The 15,103-nt window shown below is 45.8% G+C and overlaps 1 protein-coding gene across 4 annotated transcripts in view; it reads right to left on the reverse strand.

Annotated features, from left to right (window-relative positions):
- Positions 1-4,765: 4,765 nt before the first annotated feature.
- Positions 4,766-15,103, reverse strand: part of ARHGAP36 (Rho GTPase activating protein 36) — a 152,586-nt gene continuing 142,248 nt past the window's right edge. For all 4 annotated transcript variants that reach the window (XM_060002346.1, XM_060002349.1, XM_060002348.1 and 1 more), the window contains 11 exons: positions 12,953-13,111; positions 11,683-11,748; positions 10,925-11,160; positions 10,492-10,684; positions 10,216-10,271; positions 9,820-9,970; positions 9,013-9,161; positions 8,654-8,830; positions 8,317-8,414; positions 8,074-8,180; positions 4,766-5,969 (listed from right to left, as the gene is read on the reverse strand). In XM_060002346.1, the coding sequence (XP_059858329.1) occupies positions 5,812-5,969; positions 8,074-8,180; positions 8,317-8,414; positions 8,654-8,830; positions 9,013-9,161; positions 9,820-9,970; positions 10,216-10,271; positions 10,492-10,684; positions 10,925-11,160; positions 11,683-11,748; positions 12,953-13,111 (1,550 nt within the window). In that variant the 3' untranslated portion in view covers positions 4,766-5,811. The remainder of the gene's footprint in view (positions 5,970-8,073; positions 8,181-8,316; positions 8,415-8,653; positions 8,831-9,012; positions 9,162-9,819; positions 9,971-10,215; positions 10,272-10,491; positions 10,685-10,924; positions 11,161-11,682; positions 11,749-12,952; positions 13,112-15,103) is intronic.

Raw genomic sequence — 15,103 nt, forward strand, 5'->3', positions numbered from 1 at the left:
GTATATAAATTCAACTCCAAATAAATTGTAGGCAGAAATAGAAAAACTAAAATTTTTTAAAGTTTTAGTTTCTTAATATGGTATATTACATTGATTAGCATCACTAGTCTTCAGAGAAATGCAAATCAAAACCACGATGAGAAACCATTCACACCACTAGAAGGACTGCAATAATAACTTTTAAAAAAGATAATAAAAATTGTTGACAAAAATGTGAAGAAATTAGAAATCTCATGCATTGCTGGTAGGAATGTAAAATGATAGAATCACTTTAAAAAACTGACAGTTTCCAAAAGTGTTTAAAAATAGAGTTACCATATGACCCAGCAATTCCACTCCTAGGTACATACCTAAGAAAAATGAAAACGTATCTCTGCACAAAAACTTGTACATGAATTTCATAGCAGCATTATTTACAATAAGAAAAGTGGAAACAACCCATTTGGCTCTCAACTGATGATTGGATAAATAAAACTATAAAACGTATTGGATAAAACATAGCAGAAAACAGGACCAGGCAAATGAGGGGCCTAGGGTGCAAAATTTAAGAACGTCCTCACTCTCGGGGATTTGCACAACCTTGAGAGATACTCCTTAAATTTTGCACCTTAGACCAATCATCTCCTTGGTCTGGTGCAGACTTTGAGAGAATGCTTTGTGAGCATGCGGTAGGCAATGATTTCTTAGAAATGACACCAAAAGTAAAATTCTAAACATTTTTAACATGGTAAACTGAGCTTCATTAAAATTAAAAACTTCTGGGACTTCCCTGGTGGTGCAGTGTTTGGGAATCCGCCTGCCAATGCAGGGGACACGGGTTTGATCCCTGGTCCAGGAAGATCCCACATGCCGAGGAGCAAATAAGCCAGTATGCCACTACTACTGAGCCTGCACTCTAGAGCCCGCGAGCCACAACTACTGAGCCCACATGCCACAACTACTGAAGCCCGCACAGCTAGAGCCTGTGCTCTGCAACAAGAGAAGCCACTGCAATAAGCCCACACACTGCAGCAAAGAGTAGCCCCCGCTCGCTGCAACTAGAGAAAGCCCATGCACAGCAACAAAGACCCAAAGCAGCCAAAAATAAATAAATTTCAAAAAAATTTGAAAACTTCTGCTCTTCAGAAGATTCCATTAAGAGAATGAAAAACAAGTCACAGACGGGAAAAAAATTATCCAGAATATATAAAAACAACTTTCAACACAATCAAAAATCTCACTTGAAAATAGGCAGAAGATATATGACCAAAGGATGGGGGGAAATATGAAAATGTTCAACATCATTATTTTTAGGTAAATATGAATTAAATATGGCATATCCGTATGGCATATCCAAAATAATAATGAAATATTATTTGACATTAAAAAACAATAAAGTTCTGATACATGCTATGACATGGTTGAATCTTGAAAATATTATGCTACATGAAAGAAGCCAGTCACAAAAGATTACATACTGTGTGATTCCATTTATATGAAATGTCCAGAATAGGGAAGTCTATGAAGACAGAAAGTAGTTTGGTGGTTGCTTAAACTTGGGGGACAGGAAAGATAGAGATTGACTGCTAACTGGTATGTGGCTACTTTTTGGAGTGATGAAAATATTATTAAATTATATTATGGCAATGGTTGTACAACTCTGTGAATACACTAACAATATTGTACACTCTAAACTATAGATTGGAACTTATGGAAACTATATCTGAATAAAGCTTTTTAAGAATAACCAGGAGACTTCTGCTCAGGAGAAGATCACATAGCCCTTTTGCTCCCAAGATGCTCCCTATCAAGTACAAATATAAGCCCTGGAAATAACTTCAGAGAAAACCAAAGTAGAATTCTAAAAGATATAAGAGGAAGGTTAGGACCCTAGGACTAGGGAAACAGCACAGTACAAAGTTGTCTTATTACCTTTAACCCAAGAAAGAAAGGTGACCCAGGACTGCCATTTCCTGAACACCAGCTTATTTTTAGAAACAGAAGGTGGCCCAGGTAGGCTCATTCTTTTTCTGGATCAAATGAAAGTCCCACGTATCACAGGTGAGCCAGGCAGCACTACAAATCAATAACAGAAAGATGGCAGAAAAATCTCAAAACACTTAAAAAGTAAACTAACCTTCTATATAATCCATTGGTCAATGAGAAAGTCTCAAAGGAAATTTTAAAAATATATTGAACTGAATGAAAATACAACACATCAAAACTTGTGGTACACTGTTAAAGCACTGAACATTTACATTAGAAAAGAGAAAATCAATAATCTAAGTTCCTACCTAAAGAAACTAGAAAAAGAAGAGGAAAATAAACAAGCATAAAGCAGAAGAGAGGATGTATTGGGAATGAGTTAGAGTGAAAGGGGCTGTTGTTTGAGGGGGATGATATTGAAATGGAATATGAATGGGAGGAGAATTAGAGAAGGACATGACCTGGGGAGTGCAAGAGAATTGCTGAGTGGCCTGAGGGCCCAGCTGAGGTTGGAAACTCTATTAGATGAACCAATATTTGGAGGGCTACTACATTTTCTCACAGTGGTCATTATGAGATTGGAGGAATCAGATGCTTGGAGGGACCCAAGGCTGAGAGTAAATAGTGCAGACATGGTATTTCAAGAGCAAGGGAATGAAGATACAGTCAGTTCTAAATTAATACGCCCTGAGATCCTGCCTGGACAAGGAAAGAAGTGAAGAGAAAAGAAAAGCCTTGAGGCACTGGACATCTCAACAAGACCAAATAGCAGAAGACGTGGAATCCAGCCATTGTTAGGAGATTTGAGTCACAGTGGAATACTGGAGTTGAGTCTTTTGGAAGTGATGTCATGCCTAGTGATGCCAAGTGGCTGCAGGTGGTTGAAATGCTAAGTTAAAGGATGAAAGGCCAGGGTGTGGGATGGGTCTTCCACGTAGATATTGTTGAGCTCACCTAGGATGAGGACAGGACTTGGAGTGTCAAGGTAGCCCGTTGAGCTGGCCCTTAGAGTATGGGGAAGAGTGAGGATAATGCCTACTCACCACTCTCAGCCCCAACTCCTTGGTTGGTAGTCAGCACTAGGGGGGAATGTAGGGGAAGCAATAAGATCAGGAGAAAACCTGGTTTCAGGGAAGGCCAGGAAGTGAAGGGAATGTTTTGAATCAATCTACTTACCTGCTTGTTATCTGGTTTATTTGTTGATTTTCAAGCTGAGTGGGAAAAGCACAGGTGAACCCTTCCAAGGACACATCACACTATTTTAGCTCCATAAAGTCCTGGAATGGCAGTCAGAGGCCTGTCTGGATCTTAATCCAGATCTCTGACCTCAAGTAAGTCCTTTCCAAATATGAGCCCTACTGTGACCATACATATAACAGAGAGTTGGAAGGGATGAGCTTTATATCTTCTGCTGGGTTTAATATCTGTGAGTCCTAGATACAACTGCTAGGGTCTGTCTGAGATATCACAGTTGTTGTCTAATGGCTTGTCTGATAAAAGGACCTATAAGGAAGGAACCTGAAGCTTGCTTGTTAAAAGTGCAAATCCAAACCCAAAAAACTGACTGCTGACATCATAGTGCATCTTTGTGTCAAAGGAAGAATCCTAAAATTTTAGGATAAGCCAGTATAATCTAGTCGTTAAAGTTTTGAAGACTGGCTGTTTTCCACTAAGCAGATGTGTAATTTGGGCAGGTTATCTGACCTCTCTGTATCTCATTTTCCTCAAGAAGAAAATGAGGATGACAGTAACATGTATCTCATAGAGTTGCTGTGAATATTAAATAAAATGATGCAAGTAAAGCTTTAAACACATTTAGGAACTCGATATGTGTGAACTATCATTATAATTATTATTGTAAAATAATCATTATTATAGGAGGGACCCAACATTACCTTTCTGCTGTCTGTAAAACTCTACAGAAGGAAATATCTTAAAGTAAAGTGTGCAAAAATAAATAATACACATCATTCCACTTTCTGGAACTCTGTCCCTGACATGTGAAATTTCCAAGCATGTCATGAAGTCTTAAGCTTTCAAGAAAGTTTGGCGGTCCCATCAATCAAACAGGAGCATGTTCTTCTCTTACTCTTGGAAATCATATGTCTCAGGATATTTCTAGGTTTTAATTTTTGACCAATCCAGGGGGAATTTCTCAGTTGAGAGCACCTAGTGATCTCTCCCTTTATTCCCCTCTTTTCTCCTTTTAGAGGGCCTCCTCTTAAGCCTTATTCTTTTCCCCTACTTCTCCTTCATCCCTTCTACATTCTCTTTATTCAGTTACAGCTCTTTCCCCTTTCTTCCACTTTACTCTCCTTTATCACACACCACACCCCTTTTTTCCACCTCACCCCTTTATTCCATTTCTCTCCATCTCCTTATTCCACATTACCCCTTCCCCTTTATTCCCCAACACCCTCTCCTTTATCCCCCTCACCCCCCTTATCCCACATCACCTCCCTTTATTTCATTTCTCTCCATCCCTTTATCCCATATCACCCCTCCCCTCTATTCTCCATCACCCCTTCTCTTGTACCCCACATCACTACCCTTTATTCCACCTCACATCTTTATTCCATCTCTCTCCATCCCCTTATTCCAAATCACCCCTTCCCCTTTATTCCACTCACTCCATCCCTTTACACCATGTCACCCCTGCCCTTTATTCCACATCACCCTCTTCTATTTCGTTCCTCTTCCCCACCTCTCTTTCCCCTTCAGCTCCAGCTAGAGCTTCCCAACTCACCAACAAAATTTCAAATAAAAAAAACACACACACAGTAAGCCATGAATATGCTGCTGTCACAATACGATGTTTATTAATGATTAAATGCCAGAGAAGTTTTAACAATCACAAATCTTCGAGCTCTGCGGTTGTTACCCATTGTGTGATCAATTTCTAACCCTCAATACAATACATTCTTCATTCTATGGACCTTAGCAGTTGTTACCCCTCAATAACAGCTATAATTTTGGATGTCATACATAACCCATATCTGCGTGTTACCAGAGCATGTCCCGCAAATTTGTACCGTCCTGCATAGAGGAACTACAGAGACGATATTTAAGAACATTTGTAATCAGGTGACTTTTACTGCTTGGAACTATGTGTTTGTACCTAACTAGCTGTTTTGCTGACAACAGGATGTGGCTGCCAGCTATCTGTAAAACAGATCTAGGTAATAAAATCAATTTTTTTCCTCTAACTTTTGACCCCAGAAAAGCTAGTTGGGTTTCTCAGGATTTGGGGAGTGGCTGTTTGACGAGCCATTGGTCTAAATAATTTGGACAAAATTATCCTGAGGCGGTGGAGTGGCTGCGGGGACACGGCTATGAGTTGGTGTGACATGGTTTAGCATTAATTGTCAGCTGTCAGTAGGCTGACCTAACATCCTAGCATGCCTCTTGAGGGCCTTTCCAACTGAGCTCTTAGGAGGAGGGTAGGAAAGTCAGGAAAAGCATGCAATCCTCTTTGGGGGAGGGAAAGCACCTCGAGATTTGTGAGCTTCTCTGCGACAGGTGTTTACCACAAATGTCACATCAATTAAAGGAACAGCTGTAGTAAGGGAAAGCCAGGATCAGGGGTAAAAGAGAGAGGCAAGGTAGCACCAGGGCGCCTGAGCATGACACAGAAACATCTCCACTTTTACCAGCTGAAGGGACCGAGCATCCCCAGGAAAGGGGCTGGCAGTGTGTTTGGAATTCACAGCCTGACCCGAGCATCAGGTGGAACTCCTTCTTACCCTCAGATCTTTACCTTCAAGACTCTCCTTAATGTTTCCTGTGACATCCCAGGTCTACCCCCACCCTTTCCCCCTGTCTGGCACCATATAGAAGGAAAAACATCTAAGGAAAGAAGTAGCCGATGCCAGTTTTGGCCTCCTTCTCCCGGGGCACACGGAGCAATGGGCGGTCTTGCTCCAGAATGGGGGGGTTACCCGCTCCTTCATCATCGTCATGGGAACGGGCAGTGCCGGGAGGCACAGCTGGCTCCTCAGAGGAACCTGGAAAATAGTAACAATGTTAACTCCTTATGTTTCTAGACTTCACACTTTGCACAGCACCCAAGGAACTAAGACCTAATTTTGAGCTTCAAATACAGTATGAGGCAAGAAGTTAGGGCAGAAATGATTACCCCCATTTGACATGTAAGAAAACTGCAGCCTAACAGTAGAACATACATCTCTAAATCTAGGCCCACTGTGGAAGCTGGGTGTGTGGGGGTGGGGGGCAGGAGGGCAGGGCCATGTTAGAGAACAGAAAGAGTGAGACAGATACCCCGTGCTTAGAGCAAATGGGCAATACCACCAGGGAAGCGAGGAAGTGGGCGTCCTCCTAACAACCACCACCACCCTACAACCAGCCTGACTAATTTTACTAAGCAAATGAGTAACAAAGCTGGAGCCGGAAGCTTACAGAACTTCATGGAGGGGAGAAAGCAGGTGTCGGTCTTCAATGACTCTGAGGAGGACCTGTAGTCCACGACTTGGCCAGGCTGAGACTTGTTTTTAAGGAAGGTGGTATCTACAGGAAATGTAACAGCTGCATCTTCTTTGCAGAACTGGATGGTCTTTGGACTCTGAACTTCTTTAGAGTCAAGATTACTAGGCATTGGGACTGCTTCCACATTCATGATTTCTTCAAGATTGACAGCTAGGTCTGGCTGAGGGTCTGAAATTGTATTAAGAATGGAGACATCTTCAGGCTCTGGAGCCATATTTGTAATTTCATCTTCTTCAAAAGTGTTGGCTAAGTCTTTCTGAGAATCCGGAATTTTGTTGCAAATTTGAGTGCCCTCAGGCTCTGGAACCACACTGAGAACTGTGTCTTCTTCAAGATTGGGGTTTTCTTCAGAGTCTTGGATTGCACTGACATCAGAGTCTTCTTTGTGTCCTGGGATTTCTTCAGCGTCTGAGGCTTCTTCATCGTTTGGGACTCCACTTACATCTGAAGATTCTTCCTGGTTCTGAATTTCATCAAAATCAGAGACATCTTCAGGGCTCGTTACCACATGGAGGGCTGGGACCTCTTCAGGGTTGGAGTCTTCTTCAGAGCCTGCAATTCCATTGACTTCTGGAGTTTCTTCATAATCTGGAATTTCTTCAGTATCTGTGGTTTCTTCATCATTTGGGACTCCATCAAGAGCTGGAACCTCTTCAAGACTGGGGTCTTCTTCAGAATCTGAGAGCCCATTAACCTCTGGGGATTCTTCATGATTTGGGAGTTCATGACCACCAGGGGCTTCTTCAGGGCTTGGGACCACATGAAGAGCTGGGACTTCATCAAAATCAAGGTCTTCACCAGAGTCTGAAATCCCATTGACCTCTGGGGCTTCTTCATGGTCTGGAATTTCTTCAGCATTTGAGGCTTCATCATTTTGGATTTCATCAAGGGCTGGGACCTCTTCAAGATTGGGGTCTTCTTCAGAATCTGGGTTTTCATCATTATCTGAGTCATCTGCATGGTCTGGGATTCCGTCAGTGTCAGGGGCTTCTTCATTGTCTGGGATTTCATCAGTATCTGAGGCTTCTTCATTGTTCGGGATTACATCAAGATAGGGAACTTCTGCTAGGTCAAGGTTTTGGTAGTCTTCAAAATCTGGTCCTTCTTCAAGGTCGTGGTTTGGGTTTTCTCCAGGGTTGGGGATTTCTTGCACATCTCGGGCTACTTCAGGATCTGGAACCATATCAAAATATGGTATTTCTTCAAAGTCTTGGATTTCAATGAGTTCTAGAATTTCATCATCAGGGTCTAGAATGTCCTCAAGGGGAGGAAGATCAAAATTCAGGGTATCGTCATCATCGTCGTTGTCATCATCATCGTCATCTTCATCAAGTTCTGGAATGCCTTCGAGATGTGGGCCTGGAATCTCAAGGTCATTTGGAATCTCGAGACCTTGGACTTCACCAAAGACTACTCCTTGATTGAGATATTCAAATACTAGTTCTTCATTGACTGGCACATCTTCCTCAGAGGACTCATCTTCCTCAAGGGGCTCATCTTCAGCAAGGACCTGGCCTTCGGGAAGGGCCTGACCTTCACCAAGGGACTGACCTTCAGCAAGGGCCTGACCTTCACCAGGGGTCTGACCACCAGCAGGGAACTGACCTTCATCAAAGGGCTTGCTTTGACCAAGGACAGCAGCCCGGGCTTCAGCAGAGTTTTCCACTGGATCAGAAAGTAAAGCATCCTCTTCCATCTTTATCCGTGCGCTCCTGATGGGGAACGAATTTGAAAAAGCAAGTCAGTTTGTATACTTGGGTTGACTAACATAAAGGTGGCCTGGGGTTGGGAGCCCCCATAGGTGATTCTCCTTCAGGCTAAGCATGAACAAACCAAGAAAACACTCACTGGATCTTCCTCAAATTCCTGCGTCTGATAAAATCAAGGGCTTCAGGACTGGATTTCCATACACGCTTAGCAACCTGCCTCTGAATATGGGGAGGCACCTGAGGGTAAAATTAGCAATGTTAGCCTTTATTACACAACATTTTTAAAATCTATACTCATCTCTATCAGGTACCCAGAACTGAAGGCACCATGCCCAGCTAATGTAGGAAGGATTTCTAGACTGGGAGATTTGTGGCTGCCTGCTTTGGATACCCCCAGGGATGCATGTGGAACTCTTCCTTGCCTTGTGAACAGGTGAAAGAGCTGTGAAATAAGTGTGTCCAAAGCTTCCACCTACCTGAAAGAGGATATCCCAGTTATCAATCATGGCACGGACCACACTGACAGAAGCAACATAGTGGTCAATCCCCAGTTTTGTTTTCCTGGACTCCCTCTTGGCAGATGTCCCCCTCTTCAGGAGAGCAGATCCAAACACCAAAGCCAAATTGGTGGAAGTCATACGATTGCCTGAAACCTAAGTAAAGGAAAGCAGAAAGTGATCAACTCTGAAGTAATAATGGAAGTTACACAAACAAAAATGTCTCTTTTTGTTCTTGTTTCCCTCTCCCTCTGTCTCTCTGTCTCTGTCTCTTTCTCATATACTCCCACACATCTCCCCTTCTGTAAATCTCGCTACCCTTTCCCAGAGCTTTTTACCAACTGTCCATCAATGCCAATGGAGTCCTCGCAGTTCTCAGTGATCTTATGCAGGACCTTCAGGAGACGCTCCAGGGTGTCACTGTGGCAAGGTGGCATCAGGTAAACCAGCAACTGCAAGGCAGAAAGCTGATCCTGTGGCTTCAGAGCTAGAGGAAGGAAAACAGGCACTGGCTTAGGGGGCTAACCTTGGCAGCAGCCTGATACAAAGAAAGGTGTGATTCTGGTTGAAAAATGCCAAAGGCTATGGATAAAGTACTCAAGCATCTTTTCTTTGCTCATTCTCATGGCATTTGAGCTCAGGATTCCTAAAAGCAAGAAGTGCTCCCATCAAAATCAGACCCCCTGGGCTTCCCTGGTGGCGCAGTGGTTGAGAGTCCGCCTGCCGATGCAGGGGACACGGGTTCGTGCCCCGGTCCGAGAAGATCCCACATGCCGCGGAGCGGCTGGGCCCGTGAGCCATGGCCGCTGAGCCTGTGCGTCCAGAGCCTGTGCTCCACAACGGGAGAGGCCACAACAGTGAGAGGCCCGCGTACCGCAAAAAAAAAAAAAAAAGTAAAAATCAGACCCCCTCCCTACAGAACCTAGGTTCTTCTTTGCCCTGAGAGGGTGCACACAGCTTCAAGAAGCTCTAGAGAGATTTCCAAACAACAGACTTATAGCGGAATCTGGAGAGGTGTTTTCATCTTCTGGTGTTCATTTTGCCTTAGTTCCTTGGGGTCTTGCAGCCTGAGCTCTGTCCCCAGAACCCCACATCCCCTGTACTATTTCCTTTCCTTGCCCAACAAGGGAGAGCAGAAGACTCACTTGCTGTCAGGAGGAAGGACATGTACAGATCATCTGGCAGCAAAGAGTCCTTCATGTCACGGAAAAACTCCTTGAGGAGTGCGGCCACATCATGCACGTTCTGAGAGTCATCCAGCACTACATCCAGACCTTGATCAAATTCTTCACGGAGCTAGAAAAAGAGAGAGAATACATTCGGTGGCTGCTCTGCCCATCACAGGCTCCCTGCTGGCCACTCCTTCAGTAGGTCTCAGGCTTCAGTGGAGGTAGTTGGCTATACGGTGTGCCTAGGGGGCTAGAAAGAAGACTGTGCTCCCTTCACGAGGCATGACATTCTCTTCAGGTCTATGGGGGAGCCCCCACCCCCACCAGTTTTTTCTCACTGAAGGAACAAAAGCATATACATAGCTGATTTACCTTACGCACCCTCTGCTCAGAATATTCCAGGGTGAAAATCCCCACTGTGCTTAAGCCTGAAAGAAAAGACCAGGGGATGCTAAGTATCTGTGCTCACTGCCCCCACCCCTAGCATTTCCCTTTTCCTCCCCCATTGTATCCCAACCCCAACTGGTGGCAGGGGAATGTTTCAAGCCCTTCATCCCTTGACCTCTTTCCTCTCCCCATCTCTAGAACACCGTTCTTTCTCTTGAATTGCCTCCTACCTTGATTTAACCATCATTCTTGGCCCCTTACCATGTTTCTCAATGAAGCTGCAGCAAGCCTCAACAACCTGGGGGATTTGCTTGGCAATCGGATTGAGGCTCATTTTCCTTTTGGATCCCAGAAGTCGCTGGCCAATTGGAAAGGAAGTCTTGGAAAGTTGCAGGGTCTGCAGCAGCAGGGCCCCGTCCTCCAGTTCAGCCAGGCTATCCACAGAGACTGCACCCTGTGGAGAAACCCTCACTAGGTTAAAATGGGGGAGCAGGAGGGTCACTCCGGACCTTCCTGAAGATTGCATCACATTCACAACAGGAGACATTCTCTCTGTGGCAGGCCAATTACACCCCTCCAACACGTTCTGTTCAGCTCCCCTTTCCTCTGAGGACACAGGCCTTGACTTTCCCGCCCCACATCCCTGGACACTTCAAGAAGGGTCCCTGCCTGAAAACTGGAGGGTTTAACTCACTCGACGCCCACGGCGAGTAAACTCCCGGGGCAAGGAGGGCTCAGCCCGCCTGCGACTGAAAAAGCGCCTGATGCGGCCAAACATCCTTTGCACCACGTTTCCCCGACGACGGCCCGCAGCCTGACGGGTGGCTTCTTCAATCTGCATCGTGGCTCTCAGTTCAAGTTGCTTGCGGCGGGTAAGCTCGTTCACCAGCACCTCTTCCAGTCGAATGCCAAACGTCTTGCGTGATACCGCTGGGGAGCCAGGGAGAGAAAGTATGAGAAACGTCAACGCTCCGCAGGGCTTAAATCAGGAGGAACTGCAGGGGCTGTAGCACTCCTGTAAGCAACCGCCCCCAGCCAACCCCACCCCACCAGAGCCGTAGCGCCCCTCCCTGGGGAGGGAGCCAAAGGGACCCTGCGATGGTCTGGCTGAACGACTCAGCTCCACTCAACTACCCCGACGGGGTCTCCACCTTAATTCCTGCCAGGGGGTGACCACCTTGAAGCAATGAGGGTAATTTCTTCTGGGCAAACTGTCTGGGGTAGATTCACACAGAAAGCTTAGGTATATCTGATGGGACTGCCCAGCACTCCTGCAGCTAGTGCGCCATTTCCTGAAATCATCCCCTGCGGGGTTTCTGGAAGCGGGGCGGGGGTGAGTCCCCCCCAGGGGCAGTGGGCACCGCCCAGTCTCCAATAGCCTGGGACGCAGTACAGGAGGGGTGCAGCATTCTATTTCTTTACTAAGGAAAGTACAGTATGAGAGACCCTCACCCCTCTCTTGTCCTCTCAGAATCAGAAACCACTTCTCCAAGGTGTTTGGACGGTCAATAGGTAGAGCTATGGGAAGAGAAAAAGAAAACACACGCATTCTCATACAAATAGGATTTTATAAGTGACTAAAACATCGTAATGCATTGATCCACAGAGACTGGGGAGAGGGGCAAACAGCTCTGTCCAGCCCCCCAAAAGTGTTTTGCTTTCACTCAGCCTCAGTTTCCCCATTTGAAAACGAGACCAATCGTAACTACCACATGTGAGACTCCAAGAATTTAACCAAACCAGATCATCTGAGGCGCCGCGTGCGCAGCGCGCATCTTGTTACGCACCAGCAGTAGCTCAACACAACGCTTAAAACATAAATTCCGGGGCTCCGAGGCCGCGGGACAGCGCAACAGGCGAGGGGAGGGGCTCTGCCTGCGGCGCCTCGGCTACTAAGGGTCGCTAAGTTACTGCTGGCGCGCTTGCTCCCGGGATGCCGTCGGCTCCCCGCGCTGCGGCTGGGGGAGAAGCGGTGACACCCGCTATCTCCGCACTCCGACCCCCGCAGTGGCGGCTGCCCGCGGGGTCTCCTCGCCCTTTGCTGCGCTCCTTTTAGGCTGCGCCGGGCGAACCTGCGGCCCCCTGCACTTTTCATCACTGCAGTGGCAACCCTCGGCTCGCGTGAGCCCCTCCCACCTCCCCTCAGTCGCAGAATCTGCGCCTGCACCGCGGAGACCACTGGCGCGCTCGACCCCCGTCCTGCGCTGGGTCCCGCTCGCTCCCAGCGCACCTCCTGCCGCCGCCCCCCGCACCCGCACCCGCCCTCCCGCTGCTCGCCCGGATTGGCCCGTGTCTCTCTCTCACTGTCTCGCTATCTCCCTCTAACTCTTCGTCTCTCAACCGCGCTGTCTCTGTCTGTCCCAGTCTGCTCTGAGTGTCCCTCTGCGTTTCCATCTCATTCCGACTTGTTCTGGCACCTCACCTGGTGCGTCTGTCTTTTCACCTGTCCTCTGTCCACCTGTCTGTCCCTGGTATCTGCCTGTCTCACTGCCTCTCAAGCCCCCAGGCTTCAACCCAACTCAACTAATCTTTACCTCTTCCCAATTCACCAAACACCCTTCAACTCCCGCTCCCTCAGTTCCTCAGGATCCAGGAGAACCGGCCAGGTCCAAGACCAGAGGAGAGTCCCTCCCACCCTCCTGGACCCCCAATTCGTCCCGTTCCGCCCAGGGGGTCCACTCGGCCCGAAGGCGAGGATGCCACATCCCGGGGTACTGCTCACCTCTTTCAGGTTTGAATTCAGAGAGGAAATGCCTGGCCACGAGTTCGTGGTAAGCAGTCTCTTGCAGCTTCAGACGCTCCAGCTCGGAGAGGCTGTGTATTGAGATCATCTTGGTCCTGCGGTCCGGGTTGTGTCCTGGGGCTCCTCCCAGGACGTTCACTAAAAAAATGAAGGCGGACAACAACAGCAAAGGGGGCATGATTCTGGGGCACAGTGTCCTTTCTGCCTTCAGAAAGGGAATGCAGCCACCCATTCTGGAATCGGATGATTATCAGAACTGCATCATCCAATTGTCACTAGACCTGGTGGAGGGAACTATGGGGGGGGGGAGGGTGGTAAAGGGGGAGGGGAAACTGGGAGGTGGCTTCACCCTCAAGCAGAGCTGCCTCTGGCTGCTTATTAAAAAAAAAAAAATCCAACTTAAAAAAAGCCAGCCCTGAACCGACAGTCCAGAAAAGAGAAAACCTAATTAGGCAAAAAGGAAAAAAGAAAAAAATATATTTAAAAAAACCCAACCTTACAAGTTTAAAATGGACATTAAGATAAGAATAAGGTAATATTTTTCCATTAATTATTAGGAACATTGATGGAGTTTATTTTTTAATAATAATGCTTAATGCTGTCCAGTTTGGGTGAAATGGGCACATTCATCTAGGTTAGGAGCTCTGTAAATTTTGTACAACTCTTCCAGAAAGCAAACTGGACACGTGAGTCTGAAGCCAAAAATCATCCCCAGGCCCTTTGACCCAGTAATTCCCCTTCTAGGAATCCATCCTAATGAAATCTTCCTACAGACAGGAAAAACCATATGTACATGAACCATAACAGTAAAAAATCAAGGGAAAAAAGCTAGCCCAGCAACAAGACTAGTTATATAAATTATGGAATAGCCACAGTATGGAAAATTATGCAATCATTAAAGGGATGGGAGCTTTTAAACAACAAATATAAAATACAGAATTGTATTAATTATGATTACAACTATGTGAAGAAAAACATGCAAAGAAATAAAAGACTGCGAGAAATGCACCCAATTACTGATGGTGTCTGTATCAAATAGTGGGATTTGGTTTGCCTTTTATCTATTTACCAAAAATTGTGCAACTTGATTATGTTATTTTTTCCTGAAAAAAACAACAACATCAGTTTGTACCAAAACAAGCATCATTTCCAGGCCATTTCTAATGAGACTCTCTATACAGGATTGGTATAGTGAAGTTTCTTGGTGTATTGGCAAACCTCTTTTACATATCCCTTCTGCATGGTGCCCACTATCTCAAACTGCTCCCAGGTTGCACAGGATACCCCAGTGGGGATCTCCCTGCACCCCACACAGCATCCTATCCTGCACATCCTCACTTCTATTATTAATTTGTTCTTTCATGTATGCATTTTTTAAAAAAGAAAAGAAAAGAAACCTGCATTAATTGTCTACTTTGTGCCAGGCACTAAAGATTCAAATATGAGCAAAATAATAAATACTCTTTTCATAGAGAATTTAACAGTGCAGTGAAGGAGATACACAGGTTAACAACAATTTACAAAACCTTGTGATAAGTCAATTGCCCAAGATATAAACAAACTACTGTGAAAACAGAAAGGAGGAAACATCTAAGTCTGCCTGGAGACAGGGAGGGGGGAGTGTCCAGAAAGAGAGAACAGCTTGTGCAAAGGCAAAGAGATGGCAGAGAGGTTGTTATATTCTTAAAGCTGTATAAAGAGGATGGAAGGAGATAAATCTGGATAGGCAGGAATGAGGTTATGAATGGCCCTATAAGCCATGTTAAGGAGCTGGACTTTCTCCTGAAGGCAATAGGGAACTACTTCAGGGTTTTAAGTGGGAAGTGACAGAGTCAGAGCTGCAGCTTGGAAAAATCGCAGAGCAGTGAAAAACCTGGTTTGGGTAGAAAGCCTGAAGTAGGTAGATCAGCCGAGAGGCAAGAGATGCTGACACAAGTCAGTATCAATGGGGCTGGAGCAGGAGATGGATTTTATGGGTATAAGTGACAGGACTTAGAGAAAATTTTTTATTGTAATGGAAAGGATAGCTCCAAAGTTTATGGTTTGGGTGAGTGTGTGGATGCTTCTTCCTAAGAGAAGATAATTCGGGACGTGGGGAACTAAACCTTTTGGCAAGATGGGAAGTGGCCA

Source organism: Delphinus delphis, chromosome X (assembly GCF_949987515.2).
Source record: "Delphinus delphis chromosome X, mDelDel1.2, whole genome shotgun sequence".
Taxonomy (NCBI): domain Eukaryota; kingdom Metazoa; phylum Chordata; class Mammalia; order Artiodactyla; family Delphinidae; genus Delphinus; species Delphinus delphis.